The 21,974-nt window shown below is 42.5% G+C and overlaps 1 protein-coding gene across 3 annotated transcripts in view; it reads right to left on the bottom strand.

Annotated features, from left to right (window-relative positions):
* Positions 1–21,974, bottom strand: part of man1a1 (mannosidase, alpha, class 1A, member 1) — a 130,000-nt gene that overhangs the window by 94,144 nt on the left and 13,882 nt on the right. For all 3 annotated transcript variants that reach the window (XM_027155405.2, XM_047802000.1, XM_047801999.1), the window contains one exon: positions 10,417–10,513. In XM_027155405.2, coding sequence (XP_027011206.2) covers positions 10,417–10,513 — 97 coding nt within the window. The remainder of the gene's footprint in view (positions 1–10,416; positions 10,514–21,974) is intronic.

Below are 21,974 nucleotides of genomic sequence, written 5' to 3'. Positions count from 1 at the left end.
TCTCATATCAAGTTTTTATTCCGGTTTACTCTGTTTCTATAATTCTGTAAAGCTCCTTTGAGACAATGTGAATTGTTAGTCACGATACAATAAATTAAAATAAGTTGAATTATGAGATTCCTGGTCACATTTGCATACTTTTCTACAATTAATGAATAATGAGGGGAAGCATTATCAGGGCTTTATTTTTCCTGACACGAGACATCGGACCCCAAGTCTTCCTCTTCTTCCTCCTCCTCCTCCTTAAGCCACCCACAGGATCAGAAAAAGAAAAAAAAAAAGAAAAAAAGAAACAGAATATTTGATTCACTGATCAAATGATTTGTCTGCCGCACGACCGGATCAGTCTGCCTCCCAGACGGTGCCCGTCTCAGCCAGGGCGGTGTGACAGATGGCAGCCTTTCTGAGAGACAGACATCATACACAGAATCTTCTAGAAGCCAGTGAATCGCTATAGCAGCCCAGAAATATCTGACAGGAGTGCCTATGTCTTTAAATGCAAGAGTTTATTTCGGTACAACGTATTCTTGGAGAAATCTTCACTTCTTCGATGAGCTTCCTAACAGCACCTTCTCCACTGACAAGTCCACCATGGAATACAATAATTGTAAGGTTCACTGTAGGATCTTGGCTACCAGAATATCTACAGATATGTGCTGGAGTTCAAGTTGCGGTGACGCAATCAGTCCGGCAGCAAACTATTCCATACATGATTCAGCAAGATAATGAGACGAGTTTATATTTTTTTTTCCCCAGATCGCTGAAACGGGTCAAAACTGTTTCCTGTTCCTCCTCTGTTTTTCGCTAGTTTCTCATGATCAAGCAGCACGGTTTCCTCCAAAAATGTTTAGGCCAGCAATTTCAACCGAGATATTCTGAAACGGACAGAAAGAGCTAGTAAACAATCGGAGAGAAACAGGCAGGAATCTAAAGCTGCTCAGGAAAAGCTGTGCTGAGAGAGAAGATGCTGAGCTGCATTTGTCCACTTTGTAGTAAATTTGCTTGACTATTTGCTAAAAAAAAAAAAAAAACTGCTAAGGATTCTCACCATAGGACGTTCAAGCAATTGCTTTTATGGGGGGTTTTGGGGTATTTTAGGCAAAACTGTGGGTTTTTTTTTTCCTTTCCGTCCGCTAAGCCACTCAGGAAAAAAATCACCACCACCACATTTACACCTTAGTAAGTTTAGCTAACTAAATAAAAACAGTCTGTTTTTACACTTTTTTTCCCTCAAATAAATTATTCTTGCTTTTAAAAAAAACGCCTGTTGCTAGCATTGTTTTCTGAACTGATCTAAAAATTTACGCTTTTCTCTCAAAACAAACGTCACAAACATCAGTCAGGTGTAAAGAACGTTTTTCGAATGTTTTGCGAAACTAACTGGATGTCTATTAAAACTGCACTTGTGGATAATTTATGCAGAAATTTGCTCGTAACCGGTTTGACCCATGAGGCAGCATGGATGGATTTGGCAGGGTTTTTTAGATAGATAGATAGATAGATAGATAGATAGATAGATAGATAGATAGATAGATAGATAGATAGATAGATAGATAGATAGATAGATAGTAGCTCGATCTAGCATGATAGATAGCGCGAGCGAGAGGCGAGAGAGAGAGCGAGAAAGCAAGCCCGAATCCCGCCGCCCTCCGGCCGTGCGAGAGCCGCGCTGCGTCGCTTCGCGCGCCGCCCTCCCGCCCTGCTCCGCCCGCCCGCCGCCCTCCCGCCCGCCGCCCTCCCGCCGCGCGCCCGGCCTTTCGCCTGCCGCTCTCTCGGCCGGTCGCCCTCCCGCGCGCGCGTAGCGCGCCCGCCCGCCCCGCTCGCTTCGTGCCTCGCGGTCGCGCCCCCCGCCCGTCGTGCGCGCGCTTCGCGCGCCACGCCGCCGCCCGCCCGCCGCCCGCCCGCCGCCCGCACCGCCCGTACCGCACGCGCGCCCGCTCCAGTTCGTTCGTCCGTTGTTGGGGTTAATCAGGGCAGAACTGAATGATTTCTGCGTTCCTTTACACCAGCTTACAGGCATGGGGGAGAACATGGGGGAAACAAGCAGACGCAGCAGTAATTAGGGAACTGTTGAGAAGGCTCACTTCAAACGGTGCTTCTCGCTGCAGCCTGAAGACCTCAAACAGAATGCTAAATGGCCTTTAAATAAATGAGGAACGTATTTAGTGTTTTTAGGTTAATAACCAAACATCTCCACCGACACAGTTGAGGCGTTAACCTCCTGCCGAGCCTGATGAGGCCACTCGCCCCGCTGCCCCCCTGCTTGTGCTGGCTCCTTATATTCATCACCACCACATCCCCTGGACAACAAGCTAACCGGAGTTTTCAACTCGGCCTCTTCTCTTTCAAAAGCCTGATCAATTTTTCACTCTACTGCAACTAGAGACCTTGCAAAACACTTTCATCCATCTACACACACACACACACACACACACACACACAATAAAACATAATTCCACCCTCGACTTAAAGGTAAATATATTTATCCTGGGACATGTTTATTAACACTAACATAAATCCCCCAAAAAGACAATAGATCACTTTAATTCCATGTAACAAACGGCTGCGTCTCAATCAGCTCTCTAGTTCACTAGTTAGGCTGCTGTTCGCTCATCTTAAAGATGGCCATTTTAAAGGATCTCTCTCACACAATCAAAAAATGCTGCACTGAAACGCCATTCACTAAATTCCAGGGGTTTCGTTACCGCGACGTAAAGTGGGCGTGTTTCTGGAGGTCTTGGGAAAACGCCCTCTTTAAAAAATAAAAAAAAAATCATAGATAAAGATCATAATGAAGGACAAAACAGCCATACAGGTAGATTATTATGCTTTATTATCTTACAGTTACGCTATTTTTGGAAACAAATAGACAACCAGAAACTATGGTTAGGGTTAGGGTTAGATTATCAAACAGGCCACGCCTACCCGATGATGCAATCTCTGTTACGCTGTTCTGAAATCCGTGGAAAAAGTGCATCCCGCACTGAAACATTCCCTCTCTTAAAAAAATAGATAGATAGATAGATAGATAGATAGATAGATAGATAGATAGATAGATAGATAGATAGAATAAAAAAATCCCATAATGCACCATGATGCTGACTAATGTATTAATTCCGCATATTTTTGTAAAAATTCCAGCTTGTAAAAAAAAAAAAAAAAAGAAAGAAAGAAAAAATAAAATGCAGATGATCCAAACGCTCTGTTGTAGTAATAGTTGTAGCTATCAAATGGTTAATCTGACCTTCTACGTTATATCAAATTCTATTCACTTGTATAGCTCATAACAATTCTCATTATCTCAAACCTTCAAAGTTTTAAATGAAGTTACTGTTTATCTCTAACATTTATCCCTAAAAGATCGATTCGGAGGTGACGATGGTGAGGAAAACTCCCTGAGATAATAGGAGGAACCTTGAGAGGAACCAGCCTCAGAAGTGAACCTATGTTTGGGCTTTTACACTAGTGACTGATGAGGAAATCTCCGGAAAATGAGTCATCGTGTCTTGATGTGCCTGACTCGAGGATTGATTTTATTGCTAGTTCCTAAAACCAGCCTCTTATTATTTCCATTGAAATTCAAGGTTATATTACTGAGAAACCCAGCGTAAGAGCTTCAGCTCGTGTTGGTGAGGATCAACTAGAGAAACTTTTGATTGCTAAAATTGGGACATTTTAGCATTTAGAAGCTTTTGGGATAGCTACTTTGCACCTTTTTTTCCATGGGGCACGGGGACACCATCTTTTAACTAAAAATTCCAAAAAAAAAAAGGTTTCTCGAACAAATTTGCCTCACAAACAGCAGAAATGTAGGTAAAAGTCAATCAGGAGTAAAGTGCAAATTTTGCTGCTCTCTGCTGAGACATTTTAATGACACACACAAACTCTCAGAAGGTTCTGGGAACAAGTAAAGAACCCTTGCTCCATCATTACTGCAGATCTTAAAAGGTGCTATTTCTTGTGTCCCGATTGAACGGCTAGTTCGACTCCCGATAACGAACGTGCTTTGGATCTTGTAACGACGTCGAAGGTTTCGCACGTTAAACCTTCATTAAATCGGAGTTTCTCTGAAATGAATGTCACAAACTTCACAGTGGAATCAGGGAAGAAAATGGCGCTTGTTCGTCGACGATTATACGATTTGAAGCTCGTTCATTTTAGGTAAATTAACACAAATCCAAAAGTGCTGTGAATATCTGAACTTAGTCCTTAATTCGTGTAAATCCGGAGTAAATTCATGATGCCTTATTTAGACCGACACGGCCGACATTAACAGACCTGCCAACCTTGGAAAAATGTTTTTGAGTAGCAACTTACTGCAGCGACGTGGCGCGAGGTCAGGCACATTTGCTGGTCAGTGTTGATTAAGTTCACAGGCTCACTCATCACAACTTTTTACTATATTTTTCCTATATAAATACTAGCAAATAAAGTAAAACTTGATCTGTGCGTAAAACTTAAACTTGAGGCACAACACCGGTCAAGAACTTCTGAGGGGCATACAGTATACTCGCTTCTTTTTAGATTTGCTTCCCTCTCCCTCTCGGTCAGTATCCTCATCTGACATCATGTGTATTACTAACTGCAAGGCACACACAAAACACACACATCATCCTCATGTTTTTCATAATAGGTTTCGACGCGCATTTGCGTGAAAACACTTTGTACATTATTAATATGTTTTAAGGCACAAATGGCATGTAAGAAGTTTTGCATTTTACAGTACTGATGTACAAAATGTACAATAACAATACTTGAAAAAAATTTAGCTGCTACTAAAATAAATAGTAAACCGTTATGTGCATGAGCGTTTGTGTATAATATCTGCATACTATTTTAACAACTCTTTATGTATTGCCATAAATTAGATCTAATGAACTGAACAGTAACTTCATATCTGACAAGACATACATGTGTTAATTTTCTCAGCAATAATGCAAGACTCTAGACTTCACTGTGGTTTTGACTGGCTGATCATATAATAATACCTCCCTCATCATTTCTACTTTCTGATTCTAATTCCCTGCTTTTCACAAAAAAAATCTGATGTCCATCAGATGTGATCTACAGGAGCCAGTAACAATCGAGTCAGAATACGATTGATATTTAAAAAATGACATTGGTTTCGTCATGTTATAGCATGACTGTGTGCTATAAAAGGGATACACAGACGCTCGCGGATATTGATGTCTGCGTGCTCGTGCCATTTTGTCTTTTCCATTAAAGTACGACGGCGATGCGTTTACAGGCATGACTTATGTTTCCTATATAAATACTGGCAAATAAAGTAAAACTTGATCTGTGCATAAAACTTAAACTTGAGGCACAACCCCGGACACTTGGGCACATGCCCCAGTAAAGGAGTCTAACGACGCCTGTGGTTCGGCATGCAGGCTTATTAAAATGGATGAAATTCACAATTCTGGCCATTTACCTGTGAAACGTTAAGTCCTAACTTGTAAAAAACAGTCACTGTAAGAAGAATTGAAGACGGACAGAGACAGATGAAAACCACATTTGTTTTGACTGCTCTCCGCTTGTAGCGTTGAAGAGTTTTAAACTGGCGCTATGATTGGTCGAATTATTATTTTCCCAGGTTGCTGCCCAATGCGGTTACACCCATAGGCGCATTGCCTGGTGCGTAAATGCACAGACAGTTGAACTCAAAGCCATCAATGTTTTTTTACAATGCGTATTTTGAAGTGACAAATCGTAGAAGCGTACTTTTATGTCTAAATGCGTATCTGCTACACAAAATGCGTAAAGGTTGGCAGGTCTGCATTAACTAGGTGTGTAAAACTATAATTAACAACAATTTACAACCAGCTATAACGGATTGTAATCGATTGCTGCTTAGATTTTCCTTTCAGTCGTTGGCTTGTAAAATCGCCGTATAGATTCGAACAGCCTGGTGGTTTCATTTACGGCCTTTGGCAGATGCCCTCATCCTCAATTAACTAAGCATAAAGGGCCTTGGCTCAAGGGCCCAGCAGAGGACGCTTTGTGGACCCGGGATTTAAACTCATAACCTTCTGATCAGTGGACCAATGCCTTAACCACTAAGCTACCACATCCTTAACACCTCTAGGTGGTTTAGGTTTTACGTCGATCATCAGAGTACAAGCAAAGATGCTCGAATTTTAATTTTCAAACATGTGGCGTAACGTAATAAAGTCTCATTTTCCTACCACGGTTATTAAACTTTCCTCCGGTTGGTGTTATTATTTCCGGCTGTAAAAACTCGTGTGTGTGTGTGTGTATTTAAAGTGCAACTTTCAGAAGAAGGGGGGAAAAAAAAAGTTTTAAATTAGGTGCAAAAATCTAATTGGTGTACACGACAAGGGCAACGAAGGTCCTGAAGGTCAGTGAAGATAATTGCAGGTTTTATTTCCAAGCTAGTAGAATGTTAGAACACACAGAATTCCTTCATAACGAGCACGTCGGACACGAGCGTATTAAACATTTCAGAAGAAACTAGATCACAACAGCAGATATACAGTACACAACTATAGTATATAAACAAGTAGAACCCTTGACACGCTGGACAAGGACAAGGACGCAGTCTTGAAATGCCGACACTTAAAACACACTTTAGAACAGCATGAATACCTTCACACATCTGATCCTTAATCTAATCATTTCTGATCATCCGCTCGTTCCTGGGATATCTTTCTGACGGGGGTCTCGGACGGCCGGATAAACGAGCGGACGTGTGGGACGTGAACGGATTATGAACGGGAATTATTTACAAGGTCACACTCTCTGGTGTCACCCGGATGAGAACGAGGTTGGCTTTGAAGTCCGTGTTCCTCTCAAGGTTTCTCCTTTATACGGTCACAGAAAGTTTTTTCCCTCGCCGCTGACACCTGTGGCTTCCTCATTAGAGATAAATATCTAAGAAAATGTTAACTTTTGCATTTTTAGTCCGAATTATTTATTTATTTATTAAGATTCCCCTCATACCGCTTCGTGACGACGTCTACAGTTGAAACAGAAGGCATAAAAAAATAATAAAGACTTTATAAATGTTATATGAAAAGTAACACTACTTAAGTCCAGATGATTTAAAAGTGTGAAAGGAAATTTATTTTTATTTTTTTAAGTGGTTTTCCATAGTGCATGATTCGGAGGAATCTCCAGAAGCTAGAACCTTAACATGCTGAAGCAAAAATGCTGAGTGTTCTGAAGCATAACAATGTGGAAACAAAGAGGAAGACCAACCTCCCTGCTGTGGCGCTGTGTGTGTGTGTGTGTGTGTGTGTGTGTTTTATAAGCCCATAACCTTCAGGGAGCAGAACTCATGAGCAAACCAACCCTGCCTCCTGCCTCTACTCAGAAAAAAAAACACCACAGAGCAAAAACAAAACAAAGGAGCAAACTGCATTCATCACATCATGGTTTATTCAAACACAAGGTCCTATTAAACAAACACCACCATGAATTAATAATCTAGGTATGACCTTTCTTCATTAACAGAAGACTCGGCTAGGTTATCCTCTGCTTACCAGGTAGCGCAGACGTGGTTCATGATACGGTTGACGGAGCGAGTCGAGGTGTACCGTGCATACAAATCTGCTGATTCAGATGATGCATTACACCAATCCTGCTACGTCCTCTGAAGTGTGTGTGGGTGTGTGTGTGGGTGTGTGTGTGTGGGTGTCTGTCTGACACAAATGAATTTTCAGTCCATTGTCAGTCCGCATTACTGGCTCCACTCCCAGGCTAAATGAAGGAGGTTAATCAAATTGGAGCTGTAAATTCCCTGGCCTGTCTTTTGGCTGAGTTCTGATTGGCTGCGAGCGAGCGATGAAAATGGCTCAGGGTAAAAGCTCGGGAGGCCTGATGAATGTTTTATAAAGTCCATTTTCCTTTCCTAGCCTCACCTCAAAGCGACATCTTGCATCATGACAAGACGAGTGTGTACAAGATTAAAAAAAAAAAGGATCGGAAGGATCTGATAAAAGCTTAAACGTGAAAGAAAAATGAATAATGACTTAATTTCCTGTTTGGCGCATTTTCCGTTACCATCATATAAAAACCAAATTAAAACTAGATTTGTAAAGTTCGTCGCGACAAACTTTGATGTTGGCTTTGACGATGCAAGTATTCGCAAAGGCCGGTGCTTTTTTGAGGCGAGTGGACATAAGGGTCAGTGTTACTTTTGGAAGCAAGTAAACAGAAAGCTGGGGTGCCAAAACATTTGGAGGTAAGTGGAGACGAGCATGTGACCTCATCAGAATACCCGTGAGGAAGTTCCCCTCATCGTTCTGAGTGTTTTGATATGTTACATGTCCATGTTGTAAAAAGTTTTTTGATTTTGCGTATTTTGGGGGCGGGGCTGCGGGACAACCGAAAGGCCAGTCGGTACACCAATTTAAACCTTTGTTCAGAGTATCACCCTAAAGGAGCTGGCCGAGTTTGGTGTAGATAGTTCAAAAGCTTCCGAGTTATAAACCTCCAAAGTTTATAATGGGAGTCTATGGGAAAAAGGCCACTTTGAGACCCGGTACCGAAAGTACCGGTACTCTGATCGCAACAAACTTCCTACCAGGGTCTACAACATATCCGAATTTGGTGCATGTGGCTCGAAAGCCCTAGGAGGAGTTACTCTTGATACATTTTTGACTAAGCTTAAATAGGAAAACAGAATGTTGGCTTCTACAAAGCGACAAAGTTTCTTTCACTCGAAACCTGTTTTTCTGGCAAAGTCGAGTATTGTGTTAATGAGAAACGCTACGCAGAACCCCCGAAGACGTTAGTTAAATTAGCGATGCTAAGTTAAAGCAAAGGCTACATTTGGCTAGCTAGCGGTGCACGAGATGATGCCGCTGACGGAGGTGTAAGTGTGAAAGTTAAAACTTGAAGCACTAGAAGAAGCAGAAGAAGAACTAGAAGCATTGTTTAATCGAACACATTCTATTGATATTGATCACATGTCTATCGTGATACATATCGTTATCGTTTTATTGCTCGGCCCTAAAGCATAAGTAAAAAAATTTGAGGGTGTTTATCTGCCATCCACTAAAATTCTGTGTAAGGCTATCGACAGAGGGACAAACACGCGTCTCACACATTTTGAGTCCTGACTCAAAATGTCCATTTCCAGACGTCCCGTTCGGGGGAACGTAACGCCGTCGGCCTGGTAAACTGGTTTCGGGACATTTTTCCAAAAAGGTCCAGCCCAGCAAATGTGTACGTTATTCAAATGTGTGAGATATTCACTACAGATAAATTATGTAGCAGTCAGGTAGCAAATACCAAGCAAATGCTCCCAGGCAGCATTTTCTGCTGAAACCTACCGAAGTGTGCAGAGAACTAATACTCCAGCAAATACACAGCTCACCTTTGGGCAGCAAAAACTTACTAAAGTTTGAAACATTTAGGACAAGTCAAATCGATGCAAAATGCAAGCAAACAAAAGGAACCGTCAGCATTCGGAGATTCCACCGGGGTCGTGTTAAATCTGCGCTGTGGGGCACAAAATCTCACCACACACACACACACACACACCGGTGAGATAAAGACTCACTGCTTTGCCTGATGCTCTGACAAACTAAACCAAGTGTGCTGCATGAAAATGAATCACAGGCTCATAAGAAAGATACCACACACACACGCGCACACACGCACACTAACACACGCACGCACACTAACACACGCGCACACACTAACACACGCGCACACACTAACACACGCGCACACACTAACACACGCGCACACACTAACACACGCGCACACACTAACACACGCGCACACACTAACACACGCGCACACACTAACACACGCGCACACACTAACACACGCGCACACACACACGCGCGCGCACACACACGCGCGCACACACACGCGCGCACACACACGCGCGCACACACACACACGCACACACACACACGCGCACACACACACACGCGCACACACACACACGCGCACACACACACACGCGCACACACACACACACACGCGCACACGCGCACACACACACACACACGCGCACACACACGCGCACACACACGCGCACACACACGCGCACACACACGCGCACACACACGCGCACACACACGCGCACACACACGCGCACACACACGCGCACACACACGCGCACACACACGCGCACACACACGCGCACACACACGCGCGCACACACGCGCGCACACACGCGCGCACACACGCGCGCACACACACGCGCACACACACGCGCACACACACGCGCACACACACGCGCACACACACGCGCACACACACGCGCACACACGCGCGCACACACACGCGCACACACACGCGCACACACACACGCGCACACACACACGCGCACACACACACGCGCACACACACGCGCACAAACACGCACAAACACGCACAAACACTAACACACACGCACACACGCACACAAACACACACAAACACACACGTACTCACCAAACAGATTACTAGAGTGGCCTTGCTTGGAGACAGGACGCAGCTCGTTGGCGCCCCAGGCGTAGCGCTTGTAATTATTCCACGCAAACTGCATCATCTGAAGAGAAAAAAAAAAAGAAATAGGTAAGAGTGCGAAATATCTGTTATTGAAGAAAATGTGGTTAAGGTGTTCGACTACTGAGCAGAAGGTCATTGGTTCGAATCCCAGGTCCACCAAGTTGCCACTGCAGGGCCCCTGAATAAGGCCCTTAACCGTCAATTTCTCAGGTGAAAAAGAGAAAAGCGAAGCGTTTTGTGAAATAAGCCATAACTTGAAGCCTTGCCATTTAACTGCATGAAATAATCACCTTACTTCTTATTCCACTGTTTCCAAGTCCCCACAAAGCTCGACCTTACTTCAGTGTTAGTAAATATCGCGCTAATAAACGTTCCTCGCGTCCTCACTTCTCTGGTTTTAACCCCGCTAAACCTCGACTGAACCACAGACAAGTTTTCAAGACGACGCCGAAAGATTCTTTTGCTCCTGGCAGTAAAGGAGGACTCCAGATGTTCAGATGTGCTCACGGTGTTCTACAGCGATTAAAGGAAGACACCGCTGAGCACCAGCCAGGAAAACAGTGCCTTCATCCAAGGCCCTAAACATATACATGTGGAGGTGGGGAAGCGATATGTGAAAAAGAAAACGCAAAATACACCTACATCGGCGACCAGGAGGTCGACAGATCCAACATCCTGAGAGATTTACACAGCGGCAGTGCAAAGAAGAAATAGAACTGGAAAAAAAAAAACTAATTAATGATAAAGGTCCGAGAAGGTTGGACTTCCATCACTGTCTTTTTAATGTCTCTATCTTAATCTGAAATGCAGTTTTACGTGTTATTGTTTTTTATTTATCCTAAACATCAGAACTACTTCTTGAAATTTCTCTAAAGATTGACAAACAGAGCTACAGCAGCAAGTCTTCACAAATCTCTTGGTTAAAAAAAAAAACTCTCTCTCTCGCTGTTTCTCGTCTACGTGAATCCATTTGAAGCGCAGCGTGCGATCCGAACACCGGCCGACTGGCTCCTGTGAAATTAGATCAGTTTATCGACTGCTAGCTTAACTGGGATTGCTGCTTAATCGAGGCTGAGGCTGCCGGTGTTTCTGCACTATCCCTCGCTCGACTCCGAGTGGAGAAAAATGGAAAATTAACTTTGTTGGAGAAAAGCAGGCTGAAAAGTTGCTCTGAGAACATTGGTGGTCAGTCGAGAGTCCTGGTGGAGCTCCTCCAGGCCTCCGATCTCAGGCGGATAAAAATGTAGAGAAGCGTATTGATTCTTATTTAGAGATGTTAACAATAACAAACAGCTCATGGTGCCTGCATTATAATCTCAAATCCAACTTGATCAACAGCTGAATCTGCACTCAGTCTGCAGGTATTTTGAAAGAAAGCTGTCCAAAGGTTTATCACTAAAGCGTTCATTCTTTCATTCATTCATTTTCTACCACTTATCCATCACAGGGCACACACACACACACTCTCATTCACTCACACACTCACACACTACGGACAATTTTCCAGAGATGCCAATCAACCTACCATACATGTCTTTGGACCGGCGGAGGAAACCGGAGTACCCGGAGGAAACCCCCGAGGCACGGGGAGAACATGCAAACTCTACACACACACACACACAAGGCGGAGGTGGGAATCGTACCCCGACCCTGGAGGTGCGAGGCGAACGTGCTAACCGCCACTAAAGCAAACCTCCTTAATGAATAAAATAGAATAGAAGCCTTTATTTTGTCCTATAAACATTATAGCACAGTGCTCAGTTCTTCACACATCCCAACTTCGGAGGTTGGGGTCAGAGCATGGGGTCAGTCATGATGCAGTGCTCATGGAGCAGTTAGGGTTGACAGCCTTGTTCTAGGGCCCAAATGTGGCAGCTTGACAGTGCTGGGGCTTGAACCCCGATCCTCCAACCAACAACCCGGAGCCTTAACCGCTTGACAGAATTTTTAATACCTGGATTAAATGGGTATTAAAAATTGGGTGGGATGTGGTAGCTCGGTGGTTAAGGTGTTCGACATACTGGTCATCGGTTCAAATCCCAGGTCCCAGAGCAAGGGTCCCAGAGCAAGGCCCTTAACCCCTCAATTGCTCAGGTGTATAAGCTGAAATAAAAAAAAGTAAGTCACTCTGGATAACTGTATACACAAAATAGAGAGCACTGTCATTAGGATGTATTTGTTGCCCGTGTGTGTCATGCCAGCTGAGTAACCTTCATCCCGAGGACAGCACCAGACACCGATGATGTCAAACAGTGACAGGATTATGGCCCAGGTGTCGTTACCGAGGTGGCAATGCCTCATGGGTCCCGGAAGTAATTGGGACACGGTTTGCTGCCTGACAAACACAAGCCGAGGAAGCCAAGAGTCCTCTGGGACCAACTGGGGCTACCTTGTGACAAGCGAGGAGTGAAAGGAACATCAGTGTGGCTCACGATCGGTACTAGGCACAATGATCATGTCATGAAAGTGCCTAACATGATCTCTGTTCTCTTCGTGTTTGTCTCGGTATGACGTGGATAACAAGCTGTGTGGAGCGAATGCGGTCTCGGCGGGGATAAGAGGATCCAGAGTAACCTGCTAGTTCGAAGTACACAGACAGCGGGACTATCTCTAAAGCAATTTCCAAGCCTGTGGTGGTAATTTACAGGGATTTTTTATAAAAAGGTGCTGTAGCAAACCTTGTATTTTCGCTGTGTGAAAACAAGTCAAGTGATCAATTCGCCATCCTTGATCACTAATAGTTGATACAAATGTTTGGGAATCACAACATTTCCCACAGAGACTAATTTTCGACCGGTTTCTGTTGTTCGGGCCAATCTGCTCTGTGTAGGGGAAAAAAGGGGGACACGGTGCAGACGCGGTGTTGTTTTGGGCTGAGTCAACAAAGACGAGCTTGCCAAACAGGATTTGGACAAGGAAGGAAGGAGGGAACAGAGAGTGAATGGGCTTGTAGTCCAAGAAAAGATCTGAGAGAAGGGCTTTGTGGAGAGTTCAAATGAGAGAGCGGCTACGAGAGAAAGCAGGAAAGAGAAGGAGTTAATGGGGAAAAAGAAAAAAGAAAGAGAGAGAGAGTGAAAGCAAGGAAATTGGGCTTTGTGGTGGTTCTTGGCAGATGGAAAGAAGCTGGATGGAGAGAAACAAGCAGCTCAGAAGAAAGGAAGCTAGAAGCACGGTTAGCTTTTTAGGATTGTTTCCACACACTGTTTATTTGAACCCTGAATGTGGAACCGCTTGGATGTTGTTCATGTAGCGATGACTTGGTTTAAAATCCCCCTTTTACTACAGAAAAGTGAAAAACTTCATTCTGTAAATATAAAAACGGGCTTCCCTCTGCCTCCGGATCTGAGAATTTTTATCCGGAGCGGGTCGGAAAAATTAAACGTGACTCAAAGTATCGTTGTTGCACAGACACGAGAAACCAGGAAATGTCTGTGTCTGTCTCGGCTCGTTAGCGCTAATCTAGATACTAACAATCACAGCGCAAGTTATTTGTACAGTAATGATCTGAGCATGAACTATTAAAATGCTTTACACACCCACCGCTACATCCGCAGTAGCGTTCCACCTTAATTGGCCCATTGGGAGTGGAACATTGTGTTATAATTTGTGCTAATCTGTGTGATAATTAATCACTATTCATGGTCGTTGACACTCCTTTGCATAGCCGTTCTTAAACAACGTGTGTCTACAAAAGAATGTATTGTTTCATGTGTAAGAATGAACAAGAAGGTTTTCCCAGCAATGCATCAGATCTCCAAGTTAATGGTAAGGCATGAATATCTGAATACGAGATATGTTTGAAATCCTGGCTTTGTACGACTGACTCAGTATTTTGTTTGCCTGCAATTCTGTTCTACACCCGATTTTCTTTCCTACTAAAGCTCTGAAACTCATTCATCTGGTTCCTTGTTGCCATGAGTGGTAGAACCTCAGCCTGCGCCGATTGCCTTTCAACACGATCATTCATTCATTCATTTTCTACCGCTTATCCGAACTTCTCTGAGAACATGCAAACTCCACACACACAAGATGGAGGCGGGAATCGAACCCCCAACCCTGGAGGCGTGAAGCCCTCCTCAACAATCAAAACATGAGCCTATACATCCATCCATCCATCCATCCATATCCATACTGCTCTACGGTAAATTTCCTCATAATCCTAGAAAAGAGGAGAACAGAAAACGGTGCAGATTTTCAGCTCTGAAGATACGAAGTAAAAAGAAGTGATGGAAGCAGCCCGTGTCAGGATGGCAGGAAGATGGATTTCCTTTCATTCAGCGATCGAAAATTTTGGGCATCTGTCTTAATCAAGATGCGTACGGAATCACAAAGCGCGTTATGCAGATTGAGTTTAGCATAAGAATTCAATTACTTTAGAGAAGAAGAGGGTGCGATGCTGGCTTATTTTCATAACAATGTCTAGCTAAATATGAAGATAATTGTAGGAGGCCTATGAAATAAACAGGTATGAACACTCGGGTGTAATCTGAGCGAGGAGAGACGCTCAGACGGATGACTCACACCGCCTTTTGGGATCGGTTACGGCACCGGTACGAAATCTCCAACTCGAACGATGACACGATTCGAGCATGTACCATGGCCTTGTACAACAATGATCCGGTCGATGAAAGTTATTAGAACTTTCTGTACCGACAGCGCTAGGAAAAAAAAAAATCCAGATATGGGTCTAATACATCGGTTCTATAGCAACAGCTAAATCTTGTATCGACATTGCCGGACATTCTTTAGCTAAGAATTCTAAAAAGAATTCTGCCGCGGGAAAGTCTCGTCCAGTTTCGTTTCTCGTTATCGTGACACGCTGAAGACGAACTAGTGATCGGCGAGTTGATACTAGCGGACAATAACAAAATCTCCAATCTCGACTCATCTCCATGTAAGAAATGTGCCCGTGTTCTGCTCGCTCTCGTCTTCAGGTAATTTGTCCCCATGAACCAAATGTTTCTGTAGTGTAGAAATCTGTAATCCTTTCATCCCATTCGTCAACAAGCACAATCTGCTCACGGCAGGCAGGCAGGCAGGCAGGCAGGCACTCTACTCCTAATTTAAGAAGACTCTTACCCGACTGAACAAATGTGCCTGGTGTACACTGCTGCTCTCGGTAGTACTAAAGGTACTTTAACGTCCTATAGAAGGAAGTCATCTCCCACTTTAAGCCTTACAGGACCACGGCTCAACTGAGACGAGGTGAGAAAAAGACGGAAAAACAAAAGCCCACACCGACAGGGCGCATCCTTTATTTCAGCCCTGAGTGCAAGAACACGCAAGTAACCCCATGATGTCTCAACTGCCTCGGCTCTTTACATATGAGAATATTACATATTCCTCATCCCTCTGGCATCTAGATTAGGTAAGACGAGGCAGACAGGAAGTTATAATTTGTTTATGGCCTCCTTCTAGAGTTTCAGAGTTTTTTTGTTTTGTTTGCTTGATTTCACGTTTTGATTTTTTTGTTTTATTTGCAATTTTTGCAAAAAATTTGTGAAAATTATATATATATCAGTTAATCTGCCTGACTTGCAAGTGCAGGATTCTTCTTCTAAACTTTTCCCTGTGAAGACACACTGTACTGTATGTCATTACATTCTATGTTAGCTGGACTCCAGAGCTGTTTCGCGCGTGTCGTGATGACGTCGCGGCCCGTATCTGCGGAAAATTTATCGTATAGAACACAAAACATTTTCCTTCAGGTTATCAGACTAATTAACAGTAATAACTAACACACACTACAGCATACTTCCACAATATAGTATGCCACACACTGCACTTCAACTCCAACAGCTCAACACTGAACTATACACACACACACACACACACACACACACACTGCATTTATACTGCATTTGTAGATATTGCATATAATGTAAATATTGTATATAATGGGTAGATAAATATGTACAATGATGTACATATTGTATATAATGTGTAGATAAATATGTTGTATATAACGAGTAGATAAATATGTACAATAATGTACATACTGTATATAATGCGTAGTGCATAGTAAATATGTCTAATAGTACACTGTGTGTACTGACTATGTACAAGCACATTGCATCTTTTTCACATTTGCACATTTCACACGTTTTCACCCGTATGTAGACTGCTCTTCATTTCGGTATGTAGACTGTTCTTCATTTCTGTATGCAGACTGTTCGCAATTTCTGTATGTAGACTTTTCTTCATTTCTCGAGTTTGCTCCCAAGAATTTCCCTCACCAAGGCACATGTGCTGTGGTGAGGATGATAAAAGTGACCTGACTTGACTATTAGAGCTGTGTGTGTACTGTATGATAAATAAATGTATTTGTACTGGTGTGCTTCTATACTGATGGACTTTTCAATGCGTACAGTATATGCAAAAGAGTTGGAGACTTCAGTTGACGATTCATGACATGGGATGTTAAAGGATGGTTACGGATTCTCTGAGTTAAGTGTTGAACAACGGTTGTGCTGTCTTTGATAAAAATGTAGGCCATGGACCATCGTGGGCAATTATTTGCTGAAAAACGTGAGCAGGAAGACATTTAACTGAGCTAACTAGCCTGTGAATGTAGGTGGTAATTACAGGGTTTTATCTTTGCAGGACCTTTGTGAGACAGACGCAAATGAATGTGAGAAAGAAAAAAAACTTGAAACTAGATTTCATGTTGTTTGCATCTTTAGTATCCATCTATAACTGCTGTTCCTGGACACCGTGACAGGGACCATGCATGAAAACACACTTAATGGCAATTTAGTCATTCCATCTACTGGCATGGAAATAGAAAGGAACCAGGAAGAACCAGGGGTAGGAATAGGGGACCAGGAATAGGGGCACGAGAAGACCATCCCAAGCTTCAGGTACATTAACATTGCTATTAAAACCTTGTGAGTCTTGTGCAGCCATGTTGATGACCAGCACTAAAATAAACTTTATGAGCCCTACATCATTTACTCAAAATTTCTATTTCCATCTTTTTTCCATTCCAAAAAAAATAAAATAAAAATCTAAGTTCTCACTCATTTTCTACCGCTTCTCCGAACTACCTCGAACTATCTCAGGAGTCATCGGGCATCGAGGCAGGATACACCCTGGACGGAGTGCCAACCCATCACAGGGCACACACACACTCATTCACTCACACACTCGCACACTACGGACAATTTTTCCAGAGATGTCAATCAACCTACCATGCATGTCTTTGGACCGGGGGAGGAAACCGGAGTACCCGGAGGAAACCCCCGAGGCACGAGGAGAACATGCAAACTCCCCACACACAAGGCGGAGGCGGGAATCGAACCCCCATCCCTGGAGGTGTGAGGCAAACGTGCTAACAACTAAGCCTGAAATAAAATAAAAAAAAGTATAATACCTTAACCCTAATAAATAAATAAATAAATAAATAAATAAATAAATAAATAAATAAAATAGAATTGAGCTCCACTAGAATGACTCAGTAGATCATGGTGGACAGACTGTACAGTGCGGTGACACTGCAGGAAACATTACGGTGAGTAATTCCACATAAAACGGAGGTTATGAATCTGAATACGTCGTCCTGCCTCAGCTCGATATCCTCGCAAGGCGACGACAGGTGGGTTGAACAGCTGTTCATAACTGCAGTGGCACTGCCGGAGAGCTCTTGCCATGCGATGGCTTTCTAAAGGGTTCCTAAAGTGCAGAACAACAACTCTATAAACACCCGAGAGGCAGAAATAAAATACACCGGTTGTGCTTTTGTACAGCCCGGCCAGATACTTCAGGGCAAAAATAAATAAATAAACAAACAAACAAACAAACAAACAAACAAACAAATCGGCACTCTCGTTATCATCGCAAGTTGATTAGCTCTCTTTGCGTTTTGTCATGTTGTAGAGCACATCTCACACACACACACACACACACACACACACACACACACACACACACACACACACACACACACACACACACACACACACACACACACTATACAATGTGTGTACATAGTCATCTGGTATAGTTATTGACGTATAAATGGAAAGCATGTGAGATTTTTTTTTAAATAAATTACTCAGATGAACCCAGATGGAATGATGATAGACAAACATTTACTTTGTGTGACTGTTGTGCTAAAAACGCTTCGTTCTGCAACTTTTATTATTTGTATTAATGAAACCATGGATGAAATGAGGTGGGAAAAATCCAGAAACACAAAAACCCACATCGACCCCGAGTGCCAGTGAATACGAGTATATCTCGGAGTCCCAAGTGCCTCGGCACTTATTACATGTTCCTCATCCCCTCTGGCATCTAGATTTGTTAAGAAGAGGCAGACAGGAAGCCGTAATTTGTTTATGGCCTCCCTCCGGGGGTTTCAGAGGGTTTCTTTTGGCGAATGCTTTATTTTGGAGATTTCATGAAAATGTAGGATTTTGTTCTTTTCAGTTAAACTGCCTGACTTGGCAAAAGCACAAGATTCTTCTTCTAAGCTCCTACCGGTGAAGACCCATATTTACCGACTTTCTATGAGCGATGTTCTAATACGCTTTGGTTGAATGCGTGGTTTAACGACGTCACACGACGCGTCTAGGCTCGATTCTGCAGAAAATCTGCGTCAGTCATTTTAAAAAATTGCAAGGTGCTCCGAATATCACGGGATTTGCTGTATTTTGTGTTCCTTTTTTTTTTTTCTTTTTTCAGCAAAATCCCGGAGGAACTGAAATGTACAAATACATCAAATACATCAGCAAAATGTAGCAGAGCAAAAAAAAAAAAAAAAATGGGAAGTGGTAGCTCAGTGGTTAAGGTGTTCGACTACTAATCGAAAGGTCATTGGTTCAAATCCCAGGAAGTTACCACTGCAGGGCCCCTGGGCAGGCCCTTAACCCTCAATTGCTCAGGTGTAAAAATAAATAAATAAATAAATAAAATAAATAAATAAAAAGTAAGTCACTATGGATAAGAATGTCTAGTAAATGCTGTAAATGTAAATTAAAATAAATAAATAAAATAAAATAAATAAGTCCAGGAAGTGATACTCTGCAGTATCTTGTACTGTCTGGGGAAAACACCTCTATCTTGCCAGGAAATTGCTGTGGTCGAAAATAAATAAATAAAATAAATAAATAAATAAATGGATCGGTTAAATGGAAACAAAGGTGTGATGATATAATCAATATCTTGTAGATGCAGGATGTGGCCAGTGCAAAGGCTGATTTAGTTTTTTTATCGTCTTTGAACGACTCTCGAGTGGATCATAAAAAAAGTAAAAGGAAAAAAAAAAAAAAAAGGAAAAAAATTTTTTTTAGAAAACCCACACCCTTTTATTCTCGCTTAACCAGCGCTGCGTAGACCGAGATAATGAGATGTTCCTCACTGCAAAAAAAAAAAAAAAAAGGAAAAAAACTTTTTTTTTTTTTTTGCAGTGAGGAACATCTCATTATCTCGGTCTACGCAGCGCTGGTTAAGCGAGAATAAAAGGGTGTGGGTTTTCTAAAGAAACGCAGACATCCTGCTGTAATTAACACCAACAGCTCTGGTTGTGCCGTGCCTGCAGATCCACGTCGCTTTAACGAGTGATTACAAAGAGAACGGCACGGCGTCTGATCTTCAGCTAAGATACGACAATAAAACTGCCAAGCTGACAGACAGCAAAAGAAACGCGATAAACGAAGTAAAGCGTAATTGTTTGTATTGTTTTTAACAGGTTCTTCTTTTCTGGATTCCGACCCCAATTTGTTAACCGTTCGTTCTTTTTCGGGAGGAAACGGAGAACACGACGACGCGCGGATCTGAACGCGACGACGATCCGACATGGTTCAGATAAAGTTACTCACTAACAAGTCAAGACCAGTCTACCCGTTTTCCTCCTCACGTTTCTTAGAGCTGCACTGTTCCAGAGTAAGGTTTCCTCTTTCAGACTCTGGTCCATCTGAGCTGTTTTCGAGCTTGACCGTGGTCTAGAAAACCGATCCCTGATCCTCTTTTAAAGACGTATGGAAGCTCACTTCCGTATTTCTGTAACTGCGAGCTACTGCACAATTTTTACTCATTTTTCATAAAAAAAAAAAAAAAAAAAAGTAAAAATTTATATATATATATATATATATATATAAATAAACAGGGGTGTCAAACTCTGGCCCGTGGCCCAAATTTGGCCCGTGGTGTAATTATATTTGGCCCGTGAGATCATATCAGGTGTGTTATATCAGATGTGCGAATATAACATAAGACACTATGACACGAAACATTATGAGAAGTATAAGGACCTGGACGTAAAGCAGAAGCTCCAGAAGGCGGAGGAGATGAAAAAAGTCTGGTTTCCTGTCAGACTATGTTCATGAAAGCAAAATCAAAAAGTGAAGCTGCTGTAAAGGCTGTAAAGCTTTATTGTGGCAGCAGAGATCGCAAAATCTGCCCTTTAATGAGGGAGAGTTTGTCAAAAAAGTGTATGGTCAAAGTTTGTGACATGAACACCACTGATGTGTCTTTTATTTCACATGTAATTTCTTATGTGTTTGTAATATCAAGCTCTGGTTGTTCCAGATCCTGTGTTTAAGCAAAACTTAAGTTTGTTTCCATATGAAAAAGGTTGAACATTACAGATCAGTTGCAGGTAATTTTTCAATAAATATTCAGTTTGGCCCGTGACTTTATCTCAGTTTTATATTTTGGCCCACTGTGACTGAGCTTGACTCCCTGATGTAAAGCATAAAAAAAATGACTCCATTGAGCAAATTAAAAAAAAAATAGATCTTTAGACTTCTTCCAAACTAGTGGCTTGGTTTTTTTTTTTGCTTTTGTTTTTTTTTGTAAAGAATTTTTTAACCATCATGCACGAGACCCAAATTGACACGAGATTCTTTTTGACCTGAATGTTAAACATTTCAGACTTTTTTTTATTTTTATTTGTCACATTTATTTATATTCTATTACTCGTAACGGTTTTAACATTTTTTTTTACTCATGGGCCTTTTTATTAATTTGACCATTTAAAGAAAATCTAAAGTTTGGATACGTGTATAAAATATTTTCGCATGATAGCATTTCTACAGTATTTCACACTGGGGTCATTGCAAGGTGATGATATTCCTGTCCGCAAGACGGAAAGTCACCCGGACATGAGCAGAACATGGGAAACTGGACCTCTGGGATGAGAGCCGACCCTAAACCCCTGGATCTGAGATGGCGAAGCAACCTGCAACCCGATTGTGCTGCCTGACAGACGAGTATCACGGTGACAGTTTATCTTCAAGCCCGATAGACTACAGCCTTAATAGTACTAAAGAATGAAAGCCGTTATCTTAAAGACACACAAACACCTGTAACCTGTACTAGGCTTTCTGTTGGTGCTGTGAAAAGCCGTCATTTAGCTGACCCGAGGTCTTTTTAGAAATCAATACCCTGAGAGAAAGAAAACAAGTTCCTGGTGTGAGAGATTACATCCTTTCTACGACTCCTTTAATATCACGTTACAGTGATGAGAACCTAATGAGAAACTGGGAACAGATCTCCACACT

The sequence above is a fragment of the Tachysurus fulvidraco genome, chromosome 16 (assembly GCF_022655615.1).
Source record: "Tachysurus fulvidraco isolate hzauxx_2018 chromosome 16, HZAU_PFXX_2.0, whole genome shotgun sequence".
Classification (NCBI taxonomy): domain Eukaryota; kingdom Metazoa; phylum Chordata; class Actinopteri; order Siluriformes; family Bagridae; genus Tachysurus; species Tachysurus fulvidraco.
This window is presented reverse-complemented; position numbering and strand designations above follow the sequence as displayed.